Raw genomic sequence first — 17529 nt, forward strand, 5'->3', positions numbered from 1 at the left:
TTTTTTTTTGAGACGGAGTCTCGCTCTGTCACCCAGGCTGGAGAGCAGTGGCGCGGTCTCCGCTCACTGCAAGCTCCGCCTCCCGGGTTCACGCCATTCTCCTGCCTCAGCCTCCTGAGTGGCTGGGACTATAGACACCTGCCACCATGCCCGGATAATTTTTTTGTATTTTTAGTAGAGACGAGGTTTCACCGTGTTAACCAGGATGGTCTTGATCTCCTGACCTCCTGATCTGCCTGCCTCGGCCTCCCAAAGTGCTGGGATTACAGGCATGAGCCACCGCGCCACAACAGCTTTTTATGTTTAAGAATCAAAAGTTGGCCAGGCACAGTGGCTCACGCCTGTAATCCCAACACTTTGGGAGGCCAGGGTGGGTGGGTCACCTGAGGTCAGGAATTCAAGACCAACCTGGACAACATGGAGAAACTCCATATCTACTAAAAATACAAAAATTAGCCAGGTGTGGTGCACGTACCTGTAATCCAAGTTACTCAGGAGGCTGAGACAGAAGAATCGCTTGAACCCGGGAGGCGGAGGTTGCAGTGAGTCAAGATTGCACTGCTGCACTCCAGCCTGGGCAACAGAGCGAGACTCTGTCTCAAAACAATTAAAATAAAATAAAAGTTTCCTTCATCACCAATGTTGACGTTTCCAGGGCTCTCCTAGCCATTCATGGGTCTATGGGATAGGGGAGTAGTGACAAGGAAATAGAAGCCTCACAATAGCTACTGCTAGAGATGGTTTAGGTTGTGCTGCTCAGAGGAATAAATGTCTGGACAATGAGAGAAGACCCTTCGTAAATACTGCACCTTCTCTTTCCTTTCTTACTTACTTGCATGAACCTGTTTTACACATCCTGCACTGTCAGCCAAAGACAATATAAAAATAAGTCACCTCACCCTGTATGTTTTCAGCTTGGTAAAATGCTGTCATATATTTTACTTAACTTGGTCACTTGGTTAGTAACTAGGTAAGCAAACCTATTTATAGTCATGTGCCTATATTAAAACACTTTGCCATAAAAGTGATATGCACTTTCCACTAAGGATAGAGTTTCACCCAATAGTCCTCTTGACAAGCTTCAGAAGTTTTCTCTTGGCCGGGCGCGGTGGCTCAAGCCTGTAATCCCAGCACTTTGGGAGGCTGAGACGGGCGGATCACGAGGTCAGGAGATCAAGACCATCCTGGCTAACACAGTGAAACCCCGTCTCTACTAAAAAATACAAAAAACTAGCCGGGGGAGGTAGCGGGCGCCTGTAGTCCCAGCTACACGGGAGGCTGAGGCAGGGGAATGGCGTAAACCCGGGAGGCGGAGCTTGCAGTGAGCCAAGATCCAGCCACTGCACTCCAGCCTGGGCGACAGAGCGAGACTCCGTCTCAAAAAAAAAAAAAAAAAAGAAGTTTTCTCTTTTCCATCATCTACATACCTGGAAAGGCACTCTGTACCAAAATTAGCACACTGAAGTAGCAAGGACATACAGAGATGAGAGGAAAAAAGAGACCATGGGGTTGAAAATAGCTAGAACAATTCTAAAAGGCATCTATCTGTTCCAAGGTTAGAATAGTACTGATCAGCCGGGCGCGGTGGCTCAAGCCTGTAATCCCAGCACTTTGGGAGGCCGAGACGGGCGGATCACGAGGTCAGGAAATCGAGACCATCCTGGCTAACACGGTGAAACCCCGTCTCTACTAAAAAAATACAAAAAACTAGCCGGGCGCGGTGGCGGGCGCCTGTAGTCCCAGCTACTCGGGAGGCTGAGGCAGGAGAATGGCGTAAAACCCGGGAGACGGAGCTTGCAGTGAGCTGAGATCCGGCCACTGCACTCCAGCCTGGGCGGCAGAGCGAGACTCCGTCTCATAAAAAAAAAAAAAAAAAAGAATAGTACTTATCAAAAAGACTAACAAACTAGAATAATCTGTGACTTCTTGGTCAACTAGAAGTACAGGTTATTTCACATGGAACAATGAATAAGTGATTTGGGAAGAAGGGATCGTCCATCTTTATAGCTTATAAGTGGCTTATACACTTTTTCCATTTAGAGGGTATGATCTTGCTATTTTTAAAGTGAGTGCCCTCGTGGGCTTTTTAAAAAGACCTTCAGGCCAGGCATGGTGGCTTACACCTGTAATACCAGCACTTTGGGAGGCCGAGGTGAGGGGGATCACCTGAGGTCAGCAGTTCGAGACCAGCCTGGCCAACATGGCGAAACCCCATGTCCACTAAAAATACAAAAAAAAAAAAAAAAAATAGCTAGGCATGGTGGCCCGTGCCTGTAGTCCCAGCTACTCGGGAGGCTGAGGCAGGAGAATCTCTTGAAGCTGGGAGGCAGAGGCTGCAGTGAGCCGAGATCACACCACTGCACTCCAGACTGGGCAACAGAGCAAGTCTATCTCAAAAAAAAAAAAAAAATCCTCAGCTGTAAAACTCAGGGAACAAAAAAAATTCTGAAAAACAGTACACAATTGATTACACAAGTATTCAGTGAGTTGATCAGAACATACTGAAAGATTTCAAAATATTACCTGGTCACTGCTACTTATTCCTTCCCCTTCCTTCCAATATGTACATAAGCACTCAAGTGCTCAACTTCAGGTATAGGAAAAGAAGTTAACGTTCTCATGAAAACACTGAAGGCCCTTAAAGACCTAAACTAGGATGAGTAAGATTTAAAAAACATGTGTGTGACTAGACCATAGGAATCAGGAAATGTTATTATAAAAATGAAACCTAGCACTGTGACAAAATATTTCATAATTTTCAAAAAGATAACAATGGATAATGCTAATCAGAGAATACTATGCTTAAGAGAATCCTACTATTCTCTGCTAAGCTGAAAGGACTGGATACAAAATGCAGGCAGAGCAGCTACAATCAGTACACATTACCCACAGCCACCCAGAGACTCTTTCTCACACCAGCCAGCAGTTGGCACTGCCACACCATTGGCAACTAATGACAGGCTGACCTAACAGGAGCTGGGAACGAAAGCGAAGGTGTCAGAAAGACATATACATTTCCAAACGAAATACTCTTGACTTTAAAATAATCTGTTTTTTCACATTATCCTCCACAGAGATTTCCCCTTCGTGGGAGCATGGATAAGAAGTTGAAAATATTTTAAATTATCCCAATATACTTTCCATGTGGCTCTTTTAAAATGGATTATACTCTAATATACTTTTCATTTTATTTCATTTTTTACCATGAACTGAGATCAGACAATTGCGCGGCATCTGGAGATAACATATTGGTAGTGCCTTGGAAGAGTCTCTTGGGCTGACTTTCTGTCTCCATTTCACCTAAAACAGAAAGAAATGATGCTACTATAAAACAATTTTACAAATACAGGCGTGGTGCTAAAATAGGATGACCTTTGTTTAACCAAAGCTCAGAATACTTCTTCAAACCACTGCTTAAAACTATTTTCCCATGTGCTTTAACGTGGAAGAAATATGCTTCCACATAAACTCAACCAAAAAGTCGGCAGCCCTAAAAAGCTTCTCACTCATTATCCACAGCGTGCTATGGACATATTCACATTAATAGGACAGTAGAACACTGACTGCATCAGGCAAAATGAAGCAAGGCTGACCACAGTAGAGATAAAGAATTCCCAAATAGCGGACACTCACAGTGAATATTGTATGCTACATGGTTGGCAAGGCCTATTGGTTTTATACATTTTGATATCTGAACATTTCCTAAGATGGTGTCAAACTGGTTAAAAAATGATAAGTAGTGTATAAGTAAAAAGTTGCTTTCACACTATTTAATGAAAATGAAGATTAAAAAGATATCAAAAGCAAATCTTACTCAATTCACAAAATTTTTATTGTACTGACCACCTCAATCCTACAGATTTTCTCGGAATTGCTAATAGAAAAACTTTGCACCAACAGGGATACTGCCTAACATTTTGCTACCAGGAGTACAAAAAGTAAAACCCTAAGTTAGAATAATCTCCTTTAAAATCAGGCTCTGATGTTATTTAAAACATATACATTCCTTGGTTCTGAAGCTCTTCATCTGAGCTTGAAAACGGAATGTTCAAGACAATTTAATTCATGAGCCTGTCTATACTCCAGTAGAAAATTAGTAACTTTGAACTTAAAACTGTATAAGATTCTTAGAATGAAAAAAGATTAAGCAAGAACAAACGCAACATTCATTTTGTCCATGTTATCAATTAGTTATCTTTCCTCTGGGACTATTCTGAAAATTGCTGAAAATCTGCAAAAGTTGTTATTTTCCATGCTTTAATATGCAGCTTTTAAAAGTTGCTGCTGGGCTTTTGAGTTTGCCTCACTAGTAAAAGCCTTTAGCTCTTTTGAGCAAAGAATTCCTCCATCTGCTGGTGTATTTTGGAATAGCTGTAAAACTAAACTACCATGCTAATTCCTTCAACTTCCTGCAACAAATTTTAAGTTAGTAATAATAACAACAATAATAGCTTTATTTCCAACTGTTATTTTCACTTACTAGCTACTGAGAACATTCCTAGGACTACAAATAACTCCCTACAAGATTGAGGAAAAACTGTTTATAAAGATAAAATTTATATATTAAATACAAATATTGTCACCATATCAGGAACTATTTTCCAGAGCACAAGATCTTTAATTTTAAGTTGTTTGAAACACAGCACTTTTGGAATCTGTGTATGATCCTATGACTGGAAAGTTTTCAAAGCCACAAATACCTGTACCCCTAACATTAGAAAAGTTGGTCTGTTTATTGGCCCTGAAGGTGATCTGCACAAAGAAACCACTTGCTGAATTGCTTTTAAAAGTACAGTTGGCCAGGCGCGGTTGGCTCATGCTTGTAATCCCAGCATTTTGGGAAGCCGAGGCGGGTGGATCACCTAAAGTCAGGAGTTTGAGACCAGCCTGGCCAACATGGCAAAAACCCCATCTCTACTAAAAATACAAAAATTATCTGGGCGTGGTGGTGCACATCTGTAATCCCAGCTATTTGGGAGGCTGAGGCAGAAGAATAACTTGAACCCAGGAAGCGGAGGTTGCAGTGAGCCAAGATCGCACCACTGCACTCCAGCCTGGGTGACAAAGCAAGACTCCGTCTCAATTAAAAAAAAAAAAAAAAGTTATTGTTAATGGCTGGGCGTGGTGGCTCATACCTGTGTAATCCCTGCACTTTGGGAAGCCCAGGCAGGTGGATCACTTGAGACTAGGAGTTCAAGGACAGCGTTGCCAACATGGCGAAACCCTGTCTCTACTAAAAATACAAAAATTAGCTGGGCATGGTGGCGCACTCCTGTAATCCCAGGTACTTGGGAGGCTGAGGCAGGAGAATCGCTTAAACCCAGGAGGCAGAGGTTGCGGTGAGCTGAGATCACACCACTGCACTCCAGCATGAGAGACAGAGCGAGATCTTGCCTCAAAAAAAAAAAAAAAAAAAAAAGTTATTGTTAAGACTCATTTAAAATGACACCTGACACTTGCAATCGTGTAGTCATATCCCCAGGAATAATGAATAAACCTGTGTTGCCAGCTGGGTGTGGTGGGGTAATCCCAGCACTTTGGAAGGCCGAGGCAGGTGGATCACCTGAGGTCAGGAGTTCAAGACCAGACTGGCCAATATGGTGAAACTCTGTCTCTATTAAAAATACAGAAAATTAGCCAGGCATGGTGGTGGGTACTTCTAGTCCCAGCTACTCGGGAGGCTGAGGCAGGAGAATCGCTGAGCCCAGGAGGTGGAGGTTGCAGTCAGCCAAGCTCACGCCACTACACTCCCGTCTGGGCAACAAGAGTGAAATTTGGTCTCAAAAAACAGACAAAAACCTGCGTTGCTTTTTTTTGAGACAGGGTATCACTCTGTGGCCCAGGCTGTGATCTCGACTCACTGCAACCTCTGCTTCCTGGGCTCAAGGAATTCTCCAGACTCAGCCTCCCAAGTAGCTGTGACAACAGGCACAAGCCACCAACGCCTGCTTAATTTCTGTATTTTTTGTAGAGATGTGGTTTTGTCATGTTGCCCAGGCTGATCTCAAACTCCTGAGCTCAAAGCAATTCTCCTGCCTCAGCCTCCCAAAGTGCTGGGATTACAGACCTGTGTTGCCTTTTTAAAGAGATGCCATCAGGTGCCCTTTATAAGCATCTAGCACTAGTGTTGATTGATACTAAACTATTTTAGCCTACTGCTTTGTGGTTCAAAACAAGGTAACTGAGAGCACCCTGTTATACAAAAAACTACAGAATTGAATATAAGGCAGTTCTTGCTTTGATGAGGGGGTAAACCTCACCTTATATTTGAGTATATAGCACATTTATGGATGTTTGATACAGCATTAGCATATATTTCTGCAGTTTATAAACTATGCATCTCTTTCATATTTAGATAACTGAGAGGCATTTTTTTGAATATATAATGATAATGAATATATGAATAAAACTTATGAAGTATAAGAAAATACAGATGTATCAAATAACTCATTTACAAAATTGAAAATCAGTAGAGCAAACATTCGGAAGAATACTTTTGAGTTTCCCTAAAACACAAGAGAGCAATGCTGTTAGCTCATTTCAGACGGGAGTTCTAGTTTTTAATTCAAGCTTGGCTAGGTTTAAGACCAGAAGCGTGATGCTTATCTTTTTCTTTTCCCCCCCGGCTTTACTGAGGTATAAATGACAAACAAATTTACATACATTTAAGGTATACAATGTGATGATCTGATGTATGTACATAATGTGAAATGATGATCACAGTCAAGGTTTTTTTGTTTTTTTTTTGAGATGGAGTCTCACTCTGTTGCCCAGGCTGGAGTGCAATGGCGCAGTATTAGCTGACCGCAACCTCCGCCTCCCAGGTTCAAGTGATTCTCCTGCCTCAGCCTCCTGAGTAGCTGGGATTACAGGTACCTACCACCACGCCCAGCTAATTTTTGTATTTTTAGTAGAGACAGGGTTTCGCCACATTGGCCAGGCCGGTCTTGAACTCCTGACCTGAGGTGATCCACCTGCTTTGGCCTCCCAAAGTATTGGGATTACAGGCATGAGCCACTGTGCCCAGCCCACAGTCAAGTTTTTAACACATCTTTTGCTTCACCTAGTTACCTTTTGTATGTGTGTGGTAAAAACACTTAAGATCTACTTTCTTAGCAAATTTCAAGTATATGACACAGTAGCACTAACTATAGTCACCATGCTGCTACATACCTTTTCTTTTAAGAGGACCGAGAACACTGGGTCTAATGCACTTGACTGGACTCTGACTTCTCCTGCTTTGATGAAAAAACAAACAGGATAATGTGAAGAACATCCAAGATGCAAGATAAAACAGCAGTCCAGCCCAACAAATACATAAATAAAATGGACAATCATATCAATGACTGAAATGGAAAATTCTTGTGTAACTGAATAACTGAAATGCCAATACATGATTTCACCCAGCATATGGCAACCTGGAATAATACAACAGCATTTTAAGCCATTTAAAAAATATGCCATATGACAAAATACCCACAACAGTTTAAAGAAAAAAAGATACCTTATTTAAAAAGTATTTTGGGGCTGGGTGCCGTAACTCATGCCTGTAATCCCAGCACTTTGAGAGGCCGAGGTAAGCGGATCATCTGAGGTCAGGAGTTTGAGACCAGCCTGACCAACATGGTGAAACACTATCTCTACTAAAAACACAAAAAATTAGCCAAGTGTGGTGGTGCACGCCTGTGATCCCAGCTACCTAGGAGGCTGAGACAGAAGAATCACTTGAACCCAGGAGGCAGAGGTTGCAGTGAGCTGAGATTGCACCACTGCACTCCAGCCTGGGAAACAGGAGCGAAACTGGATTTGACTGGTCTATGAACTTTAACATTTTTTCCTTATTCTTAAAAAGGATTATTGTGGTGTGCGTGCGTGCGTGCGTGTGTGCGTGTGTGTGTGTCCCCACTAAATATAAATCAGCATTAAATCCCCCCTAAAAAAAAAAACTCTGGGGCCAGGCACTGTGGCTCATGTCTTTAATCCCAGTACTTTGGGAGGCCAAGGCGGGCGGATCACGAGGTCAAGAGATTAAGACCATCCTGGCCAACATGGTGAAACCCCATCTCTACTAAAACAAAAATTAACCGAGTGTGGTGGTGCATGGCTGTAATCCCAGCTACTTGGGAGGCTGAGGCAGGAGAATTGCTTAAACCCGGGAGGCAGTGGTTTCAGTGAGCTGAGTTCGCGCTACTGCACTCTAGCCTGGTGACACAGCGAGATTCCGTCTCAAATTAAAAAGAAAAAAAAAAAGAAAAAACTCTGGTAAAATGTTAATGGTAGATTATAGGCAGTGGGTATATGGGTGTTCACTGTAGATTATAGGCAGTGGGTATATGGGTGTTCACTGTGAAATTCCTTCACTTTTGATGTCTGAAAATTTCACAGTGAAATATTGGGAAAAATAATTTTTTTTTTTTTTGAGACAATTTTTGCTCTGTTGCCCAGGCTGGAGTACAATGGTGCAATCTCAGCTCACTGCAACCTCTGCCTGCTTGGTTCAAGCGATTCTCCTGCCTCAGCCTCCCGAGTAACTGGGATTACAGGTGCTTGCCACCAGGCGCAGCTAATTTTTCTATTTTTAGTAGAGACGAGGTTTCACCATGTTGGCCAAGATGGTCTTGAACTCTGGACCTCAGGTGATCCACCAGCCTCAGCCTTCCAAAGTGCTAGGATTACAGGCATGAGTCATCGTGCCCAGCCACAAAAAGCTAATCTGAGAGATAAATGTAATGAATGGTACTTCAACCACATTTAAAATTCAAGTTTGCTTACCTTGAAAATCGTCTTGAACTGGGAACTGGACTTGGTGGCAACCCACTGCTGCTCACAAACATCTGTAAGAATGGTGAGAAACATTACTAGAAAAAAACATATTCAATATTAAAATAGTTCTAGCACTCCAGTTTTCTTTCTTCCTGTTTTTTTTTTTCTTAGAGACAGGGTCTCTTTTTTGCTCAAGCTGGAGTGCAGGGATGCGACCATAGCTTACTGCAGCCTCAAACTCCTGGGCTCAAGCCATCTTCCTGCTCCACCTTCCTGATGAGCTAGGACTATAGGTGTGCACCACCATGCCCGACTAATTTTTTTGTACCTTTTTTTTTTTTTTAAATGTAGAGATGAGGTCTCGCCATGGTGCCCAGGCTGCTCTCGACCTCCTGAGCTCAAGTGATCCTTCCGCCTTGGCCTCCCAAAGAATTGGGATTACAGGTACAAGCCACCATACCAGACCCACAGTCATTTTCAAAAGGTTCTTTTCAAAATGACAGAAACAATTTCCTTAGAATTGCTTGGCTGTTTGTGTGTCTCATAACTAAATTACATATATATATATATGTATATTTTCCAAATTACTGCCATAGATTTTCATTGATTTTCCTTCAAGGCATTGGATACTTTAAAAGTGGTGTGATTTGTGTGCGTTTTAGAGTAAACAGCTCAGTTTGTGAAATAGACTTAATATCCTGTCAATTATCCTACCTTTCCAAATCCCCTGGTGGGTGAAGGTGCTGGAGAAACTGGAGTGAAGTCAATTCTCTTAGGAGAATATAATTTCTCCGGCTTGTCAAAATCACTGTCACTCTGTAAACATAAAGTGTCATATCCTCATAATAAATTCAGCACATCACAGCTCTTATTTACTACTATAACACACCCAGATTTTCCAAAGAGAAAGGTACAGACTCTAATATTCTGCTGGAAAAGCAGAGATCAAAAAACAAGTATCAATTTGGAAGCAGAAGGGGACAGAAGCGTGCGAAAAACTTAATGAAGCCAGTGAACAACATAAAAGTTTCTAGAAAATGAAAACCAAACAGACATGAGCAAACTTTACCAGGCTCAAGCTCTCATCCCATGATTGGCTTATCTGCATTGCCGTTTGCATTTCCCTAAAATAAGCAAAGGGAAGGGCCATCAGTGTTTACAAACAAGACAGTTATTAGGCTAGGCCCTGCTCTTGCAAAGCACTAACCTTTCATGTGCAGTTTCTCTGTTCATCATATCCAGGCCTTCTTCCTGCAAAGACAAACATATGTGCTAAAAAGGTAGGATCACTGACAAAATATTAACTCTTCCACACACTGTAATTTTTATCCACATAGTTCTCGGCTTCAAATAAAATAAAAAGACTTTTCTACCTCATTGACATAATCACAGTAGAGTAGAATATTCATGCCGCTTGTATATTTTATCTGCACACTCCAGAAGAATTATAATCTGTCTCCAACTAACCAGAGTTGCATCCCAACTCATTTTAATATCTCAATCTTTAAAATAAAAATAAAAATGTAAAATCCAAAAAATTTCCAATCTGAGCTAGTAAGTAAAATTTACCCTTTTGATCTGATGCAGTCTGCTACTAGGAATACGATTAGGTGAGGATGACAGCAACTGGAAAGAAAAAGTAAACATTTACTATTTTCCGAATCACAAAGCAGCAGTCTGCTGTCAGTACTGGTGTACAACCTCTTCCAAGGTAAGTTTTCATATTCTTCTTCGAAATTTAGCTCTTTAGATCACTGAACATTAATGCACTAGAGGCAGTATATTTAGTCTTCAAAAAGCACACCAGGTGTCCAACCTCAAAGCACCATCTGTTGCTAGACAGACACTGACCTCAGCACTTTTCCCAAATGAATGTGAAGCTACGTAAATTTAGAGAAATAAAGACTATGGGCCTTAGACATATCCATTATCCCAGTTATTTAAAATAGAGAACTACATAAGAAGGGAAAGGAAAAAAAAACACCAAAGCTATTAATTCTTATTACCAATGCAGCAATGGGGGAAGAGAGGCTAATAAGTCTAGTACATAGTATTTTGTCTATGATTGATATTTTTCAAAAACACTTTACAACTGCAATGAGGAGGCTTTGCTTTCACGATCCAAATCCATTCTAAAATCTCATCATATGCTATCACTACAAATCTTACTAGTTAACAAAAAACAATTTGGGGCTGGGCCCGGTGGCTCACGCCTGTAATCCCAGCACTTTGTAATCCACCGCCGAGGCAGGCAGATCACGAGGTCAGGAGATCGAGACCATCCTGGCTAACACAGTGAAACCGTCTCTACTAAAATTACAAAAAAATTAGCCGGGCGTGGTGGCAGGCGCCTATAGACCCAGCTACTCGGGAGGCTGAGGCAGGAGAATGGCGTGAACCTGGGAGGCGGAGCTTGCAGTGAGCCGAGATCACACCACTGCACTCCAGCCTGGGTGACAGAGTGAGAAGAGACTCCGTCTCAAAAAAAAAAAAAAAAAACCAATTTGGAAAGACAAGGTGTATCTTTAAAATAACTGATGTTTTCCCTTAGATCATCATTTTTTTAATAACACAAAGCAGAAATGATTTGGAGGCCAAATTATGTTCCTTCACAATAATTACAAGCTGGTCACAAACTGTAAGACACAATTCATATCAACAGGTCTTAGAGAGTTCTAGTGGTCGTAATATAAACAACTACCGGCCGGGCGTGGTGGCTTACACCTGTAACCCCAGCACTTTGGGAGGCTGAGGCAGGCAGATCACGAGGTCAGGAAATCGAGACCATCCTGGCTAACACGGTGAAACCCCATCTCTACTAAAAATACAAAGTTAGCTGGGCGTGGTGGTGGGCGCATGTAGTCCCAGCTACTCGGGAGGCTGAGGCAGGAGAATGGCGTGAACCCGGGGGGTGGAGCTTGCAGTGAGCGGAGATCGCGCCACTGCACTCCAGTCTGGGAGACAGAGCAAGACTCCGTCTCAAAAACAAAAAACAAAAAACAAAAACTACTACTATTTATTCTATAACAAAATACAAATGAATTTGTAATACTATAAAACCAAATAACAATCACCCTGTTTAAGAGGCCCCATGCTATTAAAACCTTTTTGAATACTAATGCAGTGAGCAGTATAAAATAGTAATAAAATGCTCTAAGTTTCTTTTTATTTTTTTTGAGACAGAGTTTCGCTCTTGTTGCCAGGCTGGAGTGCAATGGCATGATCTCTGCTCGCCGCAAGCTCCACCCCCCGGGTTCACGCCATTCTCCTGCCTCAGCCTCCCGAGTAGCTGGGACTACAGGCACACACCACCACGCCCAGCTAATTTTTACAACCATTAAGGGAGACTGGAGCATAAGATAAATGTATGTTAGTACAGACAGGGTTTCACCATGTTGGCTAGGATGATCTTGATCTTCTGACCTCATGATCCACCCGTCTTGGCCCCCCAAAGTGGCTTACAGGTGTGAGCCACTGTGCCCGGCCACTGGCGAACTCTTAATAAGATCACTTAGAAAACAGTAAGCTACAAGGTGAGCAAATACAGCAGGAAGACTCTCCAACAGGAGACTGTGGAAGAGAGCACAGATGTGTCAGTTAGGGAAACCCAAGAAACTGAAGAAGCAGTGAAACGATCAGGAAAGCTGACATGAGGATGGCCAAAAACTAACTGGGGAGAAAGTCAGAAATTTACATGCTACATTTACATAATACACAACTTGACAATTTTAGACAAAACCGGAAAGTAGACCAGAAAGAACAGAGCAAAGCTGTGTGTAGTACCAGAAACAACAGGGCAATGTATCGGCTAAAAAAAAAAAACACACAAAAAGAGCCAGAACTCCAAGGAGGTGCTAGCTAACGGGGTTAAATAAAGCAAAGAGCTCAAGGGGGATAAGAAATGAGGCCCCTGACATTGGCAGTTAAGTGGGCACTGGTGACTTTTGCAAGAACAGTTTTTTAATGGAGTTGTGGTAGAAGCAGCATGATTACAAACTGGCCGGAAACGAGGAGACAAGGAATTAGAGGCAGTGGAGTGTAGATTATGCTTTGAAAGAGCTTGGAGAGGGGAAGGAAAAGGGAAGGAGAGACCTACGAAAAAGAAAACAGTTTGTTTTCCCCCATCAGATGCATGAGTCTGGAGAAGGTGGAAAGAGAGCTCGTGAGGAATAGCGAAAAGATACAAGATAGAGAGGAGATGATAGACCAAGCAAAGCAACAGGAGAGTCAAAAGCATATGAACCATTGGGGAGAAATGCCATACGTGAAGCTAAAGACATTTCAAGGCAAAGAAAGCTGACATTTACACAAGATAGGTGTCTGTCTTCTTTGTAAAGTAAGAAGGGTCATCTGCTCAAAGTAAAAAGTGGTGACACTGGAAGCAGACAGAATCTTTTTAAAAAGGGAGAATACTGCTTTGAAGAATATCATGGGGCCAGAGGCACCTTAAATCCAATTATGTCCCAAAGAATTCATCTTCTTCCCCTTCAAACTACCAATCATCTCAATTTCTCTACTCCTATGCAGCGCCAATCCCCGGTCACCAACACACAAAATTTCCATCACTTGGAGTCTTCCTTCTCTTAGTCCTTATATCTAATCAGCTGGTGAGCCATGAAGATCCTACATCTGCATATCCAGTCCATTTCATTTGTCAACACCTTACTCATCACAGGTTACCATGGGACACAGATAAATGTATTAAGATTTATAGCACATCCTGTGATAGAGTGTATATAGTGTAATTAATATGATGATAGTTGTGGAAGCCTGCCCAGAGGAGATATAAGGATTAAACTGAGTTTTGGAAGACCAAAATGCTAGAAAGGAGAGGGGCAGGAATGAAAAGATGCATCAGGATCAACAAAGAGCAGTGAGTCACCATGGCCCTTTCAGAAAACTAGGTATTTCAGTGAGAGATGAACCTAGACCACTGTTGATAAGAATCTTCTCATCTTACAAAAGAGGTAAGTGAAGTGTAGAGAGGCAAATTCACTTTCCCTTCTTTGCTATGCTACTGTTATCAGGAGCATGGCTGTATAACATGTATAAACATTTTTCATATATCCAGCAAAAATAAGTAATATTTTCCAGTATCCTCAGAGAAGAAGGTAAAATGAATCAAGCCTCCAGATAGCTAACATTTCCCCCTGTAAGTATTTTCAGTCATTTCAGTTGGAAATCTTTCTAAAATGTGTTCTAGTTCTCCCTTTCTTAAACAAATTATACCAAACAGAATGGCACTGGGAGATCTCTATTCTTTTTTTTTTTTTTTTTTTTTTTGAGACGGAGTCTCGGTCTGTCGCCCAGGCTGGAGTGCAGTGGCCGGATCTCAGCTCACTGCAAGCTCCGCCTCCCGGGTTCACGCCATTCTCCTGCCTCAGCCTCCCGCGTAGCTGGGACTACAGGCGCCCGCCGCCTCGCCCGGCTAGTTTTTTGTATTTTTTAGTAGAGACGGGGTTTCACTGGGTTAGCCAGGATGGTCTTGATCTCCTGACCTCGTCATCCGCCGGTCTCGGCCTCCCAAAGTGCTGGGATTACAGGCTTGAGCCACCGCGCCCGGCCGGAGATCTCTATTCTATTCCCAGTTCTTTTTTTTTTTTTTTTTTTTTTTTTTGAGACGGAGTCTCGCTGTGTCGCCCAGGCTGGAGTGCAGTGGCCGGATCTCAGCTCACTGCAAGCTCTGCTCCCGGGTTTTTACGCCATTCTCCTGCCTCAGCCTCCCGAGTAGCCGGGACTACAGGCGCCCGCCACCTCGCCCGGCTAGTTTTTTGTATTTTTTAGTAGAGACGGGGTTTCACCGTGTTAGCCAGGATGGTCTCGAACTCCTGACCTCGTGATCCGCCCGTCTCGGCCTCCCAAAGTGCTGGGATTACAGGCGTGAGCCACCGCGCCCGGCCTCTATTCCCAGTTCTAACAGTTACTAATTGTGCGATTCTGAGCAAGTCACTTCTAACGTCTTGAGTTTTAGCTGCTGCTTCTTTTAATTGGGAAAAATATCTTTGCCCTCCCTAAATAGGGGTTGTTATGACAATTAAATATGTGAAAGTACTTTGTAATGGGTAAAATACTATACAAGTGTAGGTATTACTAGAATTTATGAATAAGTTAATGACCCAGGTATCCTTAAGAACATAAATTATTATATGATTCTACACCAATGACATGCTTGGGGTGTACTAATAGGCTCTTAGCCCTTATACTAATTAGCCACAAACAAATTTTTTAAAAATGTCTGTTTTTCCGTTTTTCCCTCTCCTCCCTTGCTAGCAGCTATTAGTATACTTTTAACTAAAATGCATCCCTTCTAATTTGCTGCTTCTCACACACTATTGGATTGGAAGCTTATTATAATTGTGCATACATTTTAGATGATTCAGAGGTCAGAGGCTCTCCTATAAATAAACCGATGAACTTCTGCGCACAGACTATGGAAATCTAGTTCTGCCATTTAGGGATCTGTCTTCTTTCATTTCAGATGTCTTCCAGAGAATTGAAGCTGCTGGATAAGTGAGTTCCACATGTGAACTGCTACCATATAAAAAACCTCATCATAATTTATCCCAATGTGACCAACTAACAAAGCAATCCCTGACAGTTCTGGCTACAGAGATCAGTCACAATCAGTAACTCTTCAGAGAATATAAATACAAGCATTTTAAAAGGAGTCTTCATTTCGGAAAACCAGCATTGTTTAACAGGTACGTGTCAGAAACAAACACTTTACTACCTTTAAGTGATGTGTGCATCCTAGGACAAATGAAGACCACTGTTCTCAGCTATAATTAGAAGTTAATCCTGACTTACCTAACAAGCCTGATGCAAGTAGTGACAAATAATAATGAACAATTTTAAAAAATACAAAGTCCCACAGCAAAGAAAAATTTTTAACCATGTATCCTTTTTGTACCAAAAGCTGAATGGCCATAGCATAAGCAGTAAACAAGATAGGTAAAATCAATCTTTTCTTTCTTAAAAAGTTGTGCATAGCACATCATTTTAAGAAAGAACTCCATTTCAAAGTATTTTCCCCAATCTAAATCACTTCAGATACTTACTTCTATACTTACCAGGCTGTGACGGCTCATAATTGTTGTACTATTCCTCCGAGTTCTAAGTGTGTAAGGTTGAAAAACCTGTGAAAGGTCACTGAAAAAAAACAAAAACAAACAAAAAAACAAAATTAGTAATTTTTCTAATGGAAGATCTCTTTCAAATACATTAACATCAGTTCTCTAGTTAACAACGAAATCTTCCATGGCTCCTCATTTCATACAGAGAAGGAACTCCTCACCGTCCTCTCTGCAGAGCTTCCCAAGTGGTGTGCTGTGGATTACAGGTTTGCAGAGATACTGATCTCAGTGGTTGGGGGCAGCTGGGAGAAGTGGTGCAGGCGGAGCTCCAGACTGGTTGACTCTAGCTGCTTCTGGTCAGAGCTACGCCCCCAAACCGGTTACCACCAGACCTGAGCAGCCTCATCTGTTTACCCCAGAGAAGCAATGAGTACTGTTTTCTGTGTTTGCCATGATGCGAAAAGGGGCGAGGAGCATTGTTCTACAATACGAGGTGGATCAAGACATCTCCCCCTTCACCCTAAGCATGTGTCCTACCTTTGAACTCTGCTGTTGGATGGAATAAACATAGCAGAGATTGTTGCCCCTTCTGCCTCAAATGCTCCGCCTCCTGCCACCATCTATTAAAATCCTTCCTCTCCTTCCACATCCATCTTGAATGCCATACCCTTCAGTGAAGGCATGGCACAAACCTCTCTTCAATCCACAAACGGAATGCAATCACTCTCTCCTTTGAACCCAAAGAGTACACTGGGAGATGAGCTGCTTCTTGAGACACCTACTTTGTCTCTTAATAAAGAGAAATGTGGATGTGTCTTAAACCCACTGGTAGAGAGGTGTTTTATTCATGTTTTATAATATCCCTGCAGTGCCTAGCAGAGGGCAATGCCACAATAAGGATGAGAATTCCAGAAGGATTTTTCAGAAATGAACTGCACTGGGCTTTCGGGGCCCACTGAGATCACCTAATTCAGCTCTCTTAATTTTCAAATGAGAAAACAGACTCAGAAAGGTTAAATGACTCATTCGTGATCATAGCTAGTTAGTGAAAACTGGGACCAGACCTGGTCTCCTCGCCCCTTCTTGTGTCATATCATGCTATGTTACTTAAATCATGATTCAAAAAACAGTATGTTTTTGCTACAATAGTCTAAATGCAGGTCAATAGAATTGCTGAAGTCCCTAGCAATTGCTTGCTTACGAGATTTCAAAAGACAATCAGAAAAAGACCAGTTTATTGTTATAGTAACCAAAATAAATTCAGGGCCAAGGACAGCAACAGGAAAGCAAAAAGTCACTCCTACATTCCCTCAGTTTCAAAATTATATTTAATAAATGAAAAAGTCAACCTGTTTTTTCCCCAAAATATGGATGTTATAATCAGTTCAACAGCAAGGATTATCTCTTTCTTTGCCTTCACTGTGCTTGATTAATATGTTTTTGGCTAATTGTACTCTCATCTCCTTTTTTGGACTAATGCCATTTCTACCGGGTCTCGCAAATTGGCTCTCTACCTAAGATGAATTGTCTCCTTATAAAAGTGAAATACAATAGGCTCAGGAGATGAACCAACCTAACCTTCACTATTACAAGATGCTACCTTAAAATAGACCCTCGATGACTTATTCACATGAAAACACAAGACCCTACCACCGAAATTGAAGAGTCGATTCTCTCCACCGTTTTCTAAAAC

At 42.0% G+C, this 17529-nt stretch overlaps 1 protein-coding gene and 1 long non-coding RNA gene across 29 annotated transcripts in view; one reads left to right on the top strand and one right to left on the bottom strand.

Annotated features, from left to right (window-relative positions):
* PABIR2 (PABIR family member 2) overlaps window positions 1–17529 on the bottom strand; it is a 28204-nt gene that overhangs the window by 8992 nt on the left and 1683 nt on the right. For 4 of the 28 annotated variants that reach the window (XM_077989306.1, XM_077989300.1, XM_015128240.3 and 1 more), the window contains 8 exons: window positions 15834–15912; window positions 10333–10389; window positions 9971–10014; window positions 9833–9887; window positions 9478–9579; window positions 8773–8834; window positions 7174–7238; window positions 3204–3300 (listed from right to left, as the gene is read on the bottom strand). In XM_077989306.1, the coding sequence (XP_077845432.1) occupies window positions 3204–3300; window positions 7174–7238; window positions 8773–8834; window positions 9478–9579; window positions 9833–9887; window positions 9971–10014; window positions 10333–10389; window positions 15834–15912 (561 nt within the window). Of the gene's footprint in view, window positions 1–3203; window positions 3301–7173; window positions 7239–8772; window positions 8835–9477; window positions 9580–9832; window positions 9888–9970; window positions 10015–10332; window positions 10390–15821; window positions 15913–17529 lie in introns of all 28 variants that reach the window. The other 24 variants (XM_077989311.1, XM_077989305.1, XM_015128244.3 and 21 more) reach the window with 8 other exon arrangements.
* On the top strand, window positions 5809–13913 carry LOC144338729 (uncharacterized). The gene is made up of 2 exons (XR_013413056.1): window positions 5809–5975; window positions 12110–13913. It is a non-coding gene; the product is annotated as an uncharacterized LOC144338729 (long non-coding RNA).

This window comes from Macaca mulatta, chromosome X, assembly GCF_049350105.2.
Source record: "Macaca mulatta isolate MMU2019108-1 chromosome X, T2T-MMU8v2.0, whole genome shotgun sequence".
In the NCBI taxonomy this organism is placed as follows: Eukaryota; Metazoa; Chordata; class Mammalia; order Primates; family Cercopithecidae; genus Macaca; species Macaca mulatta.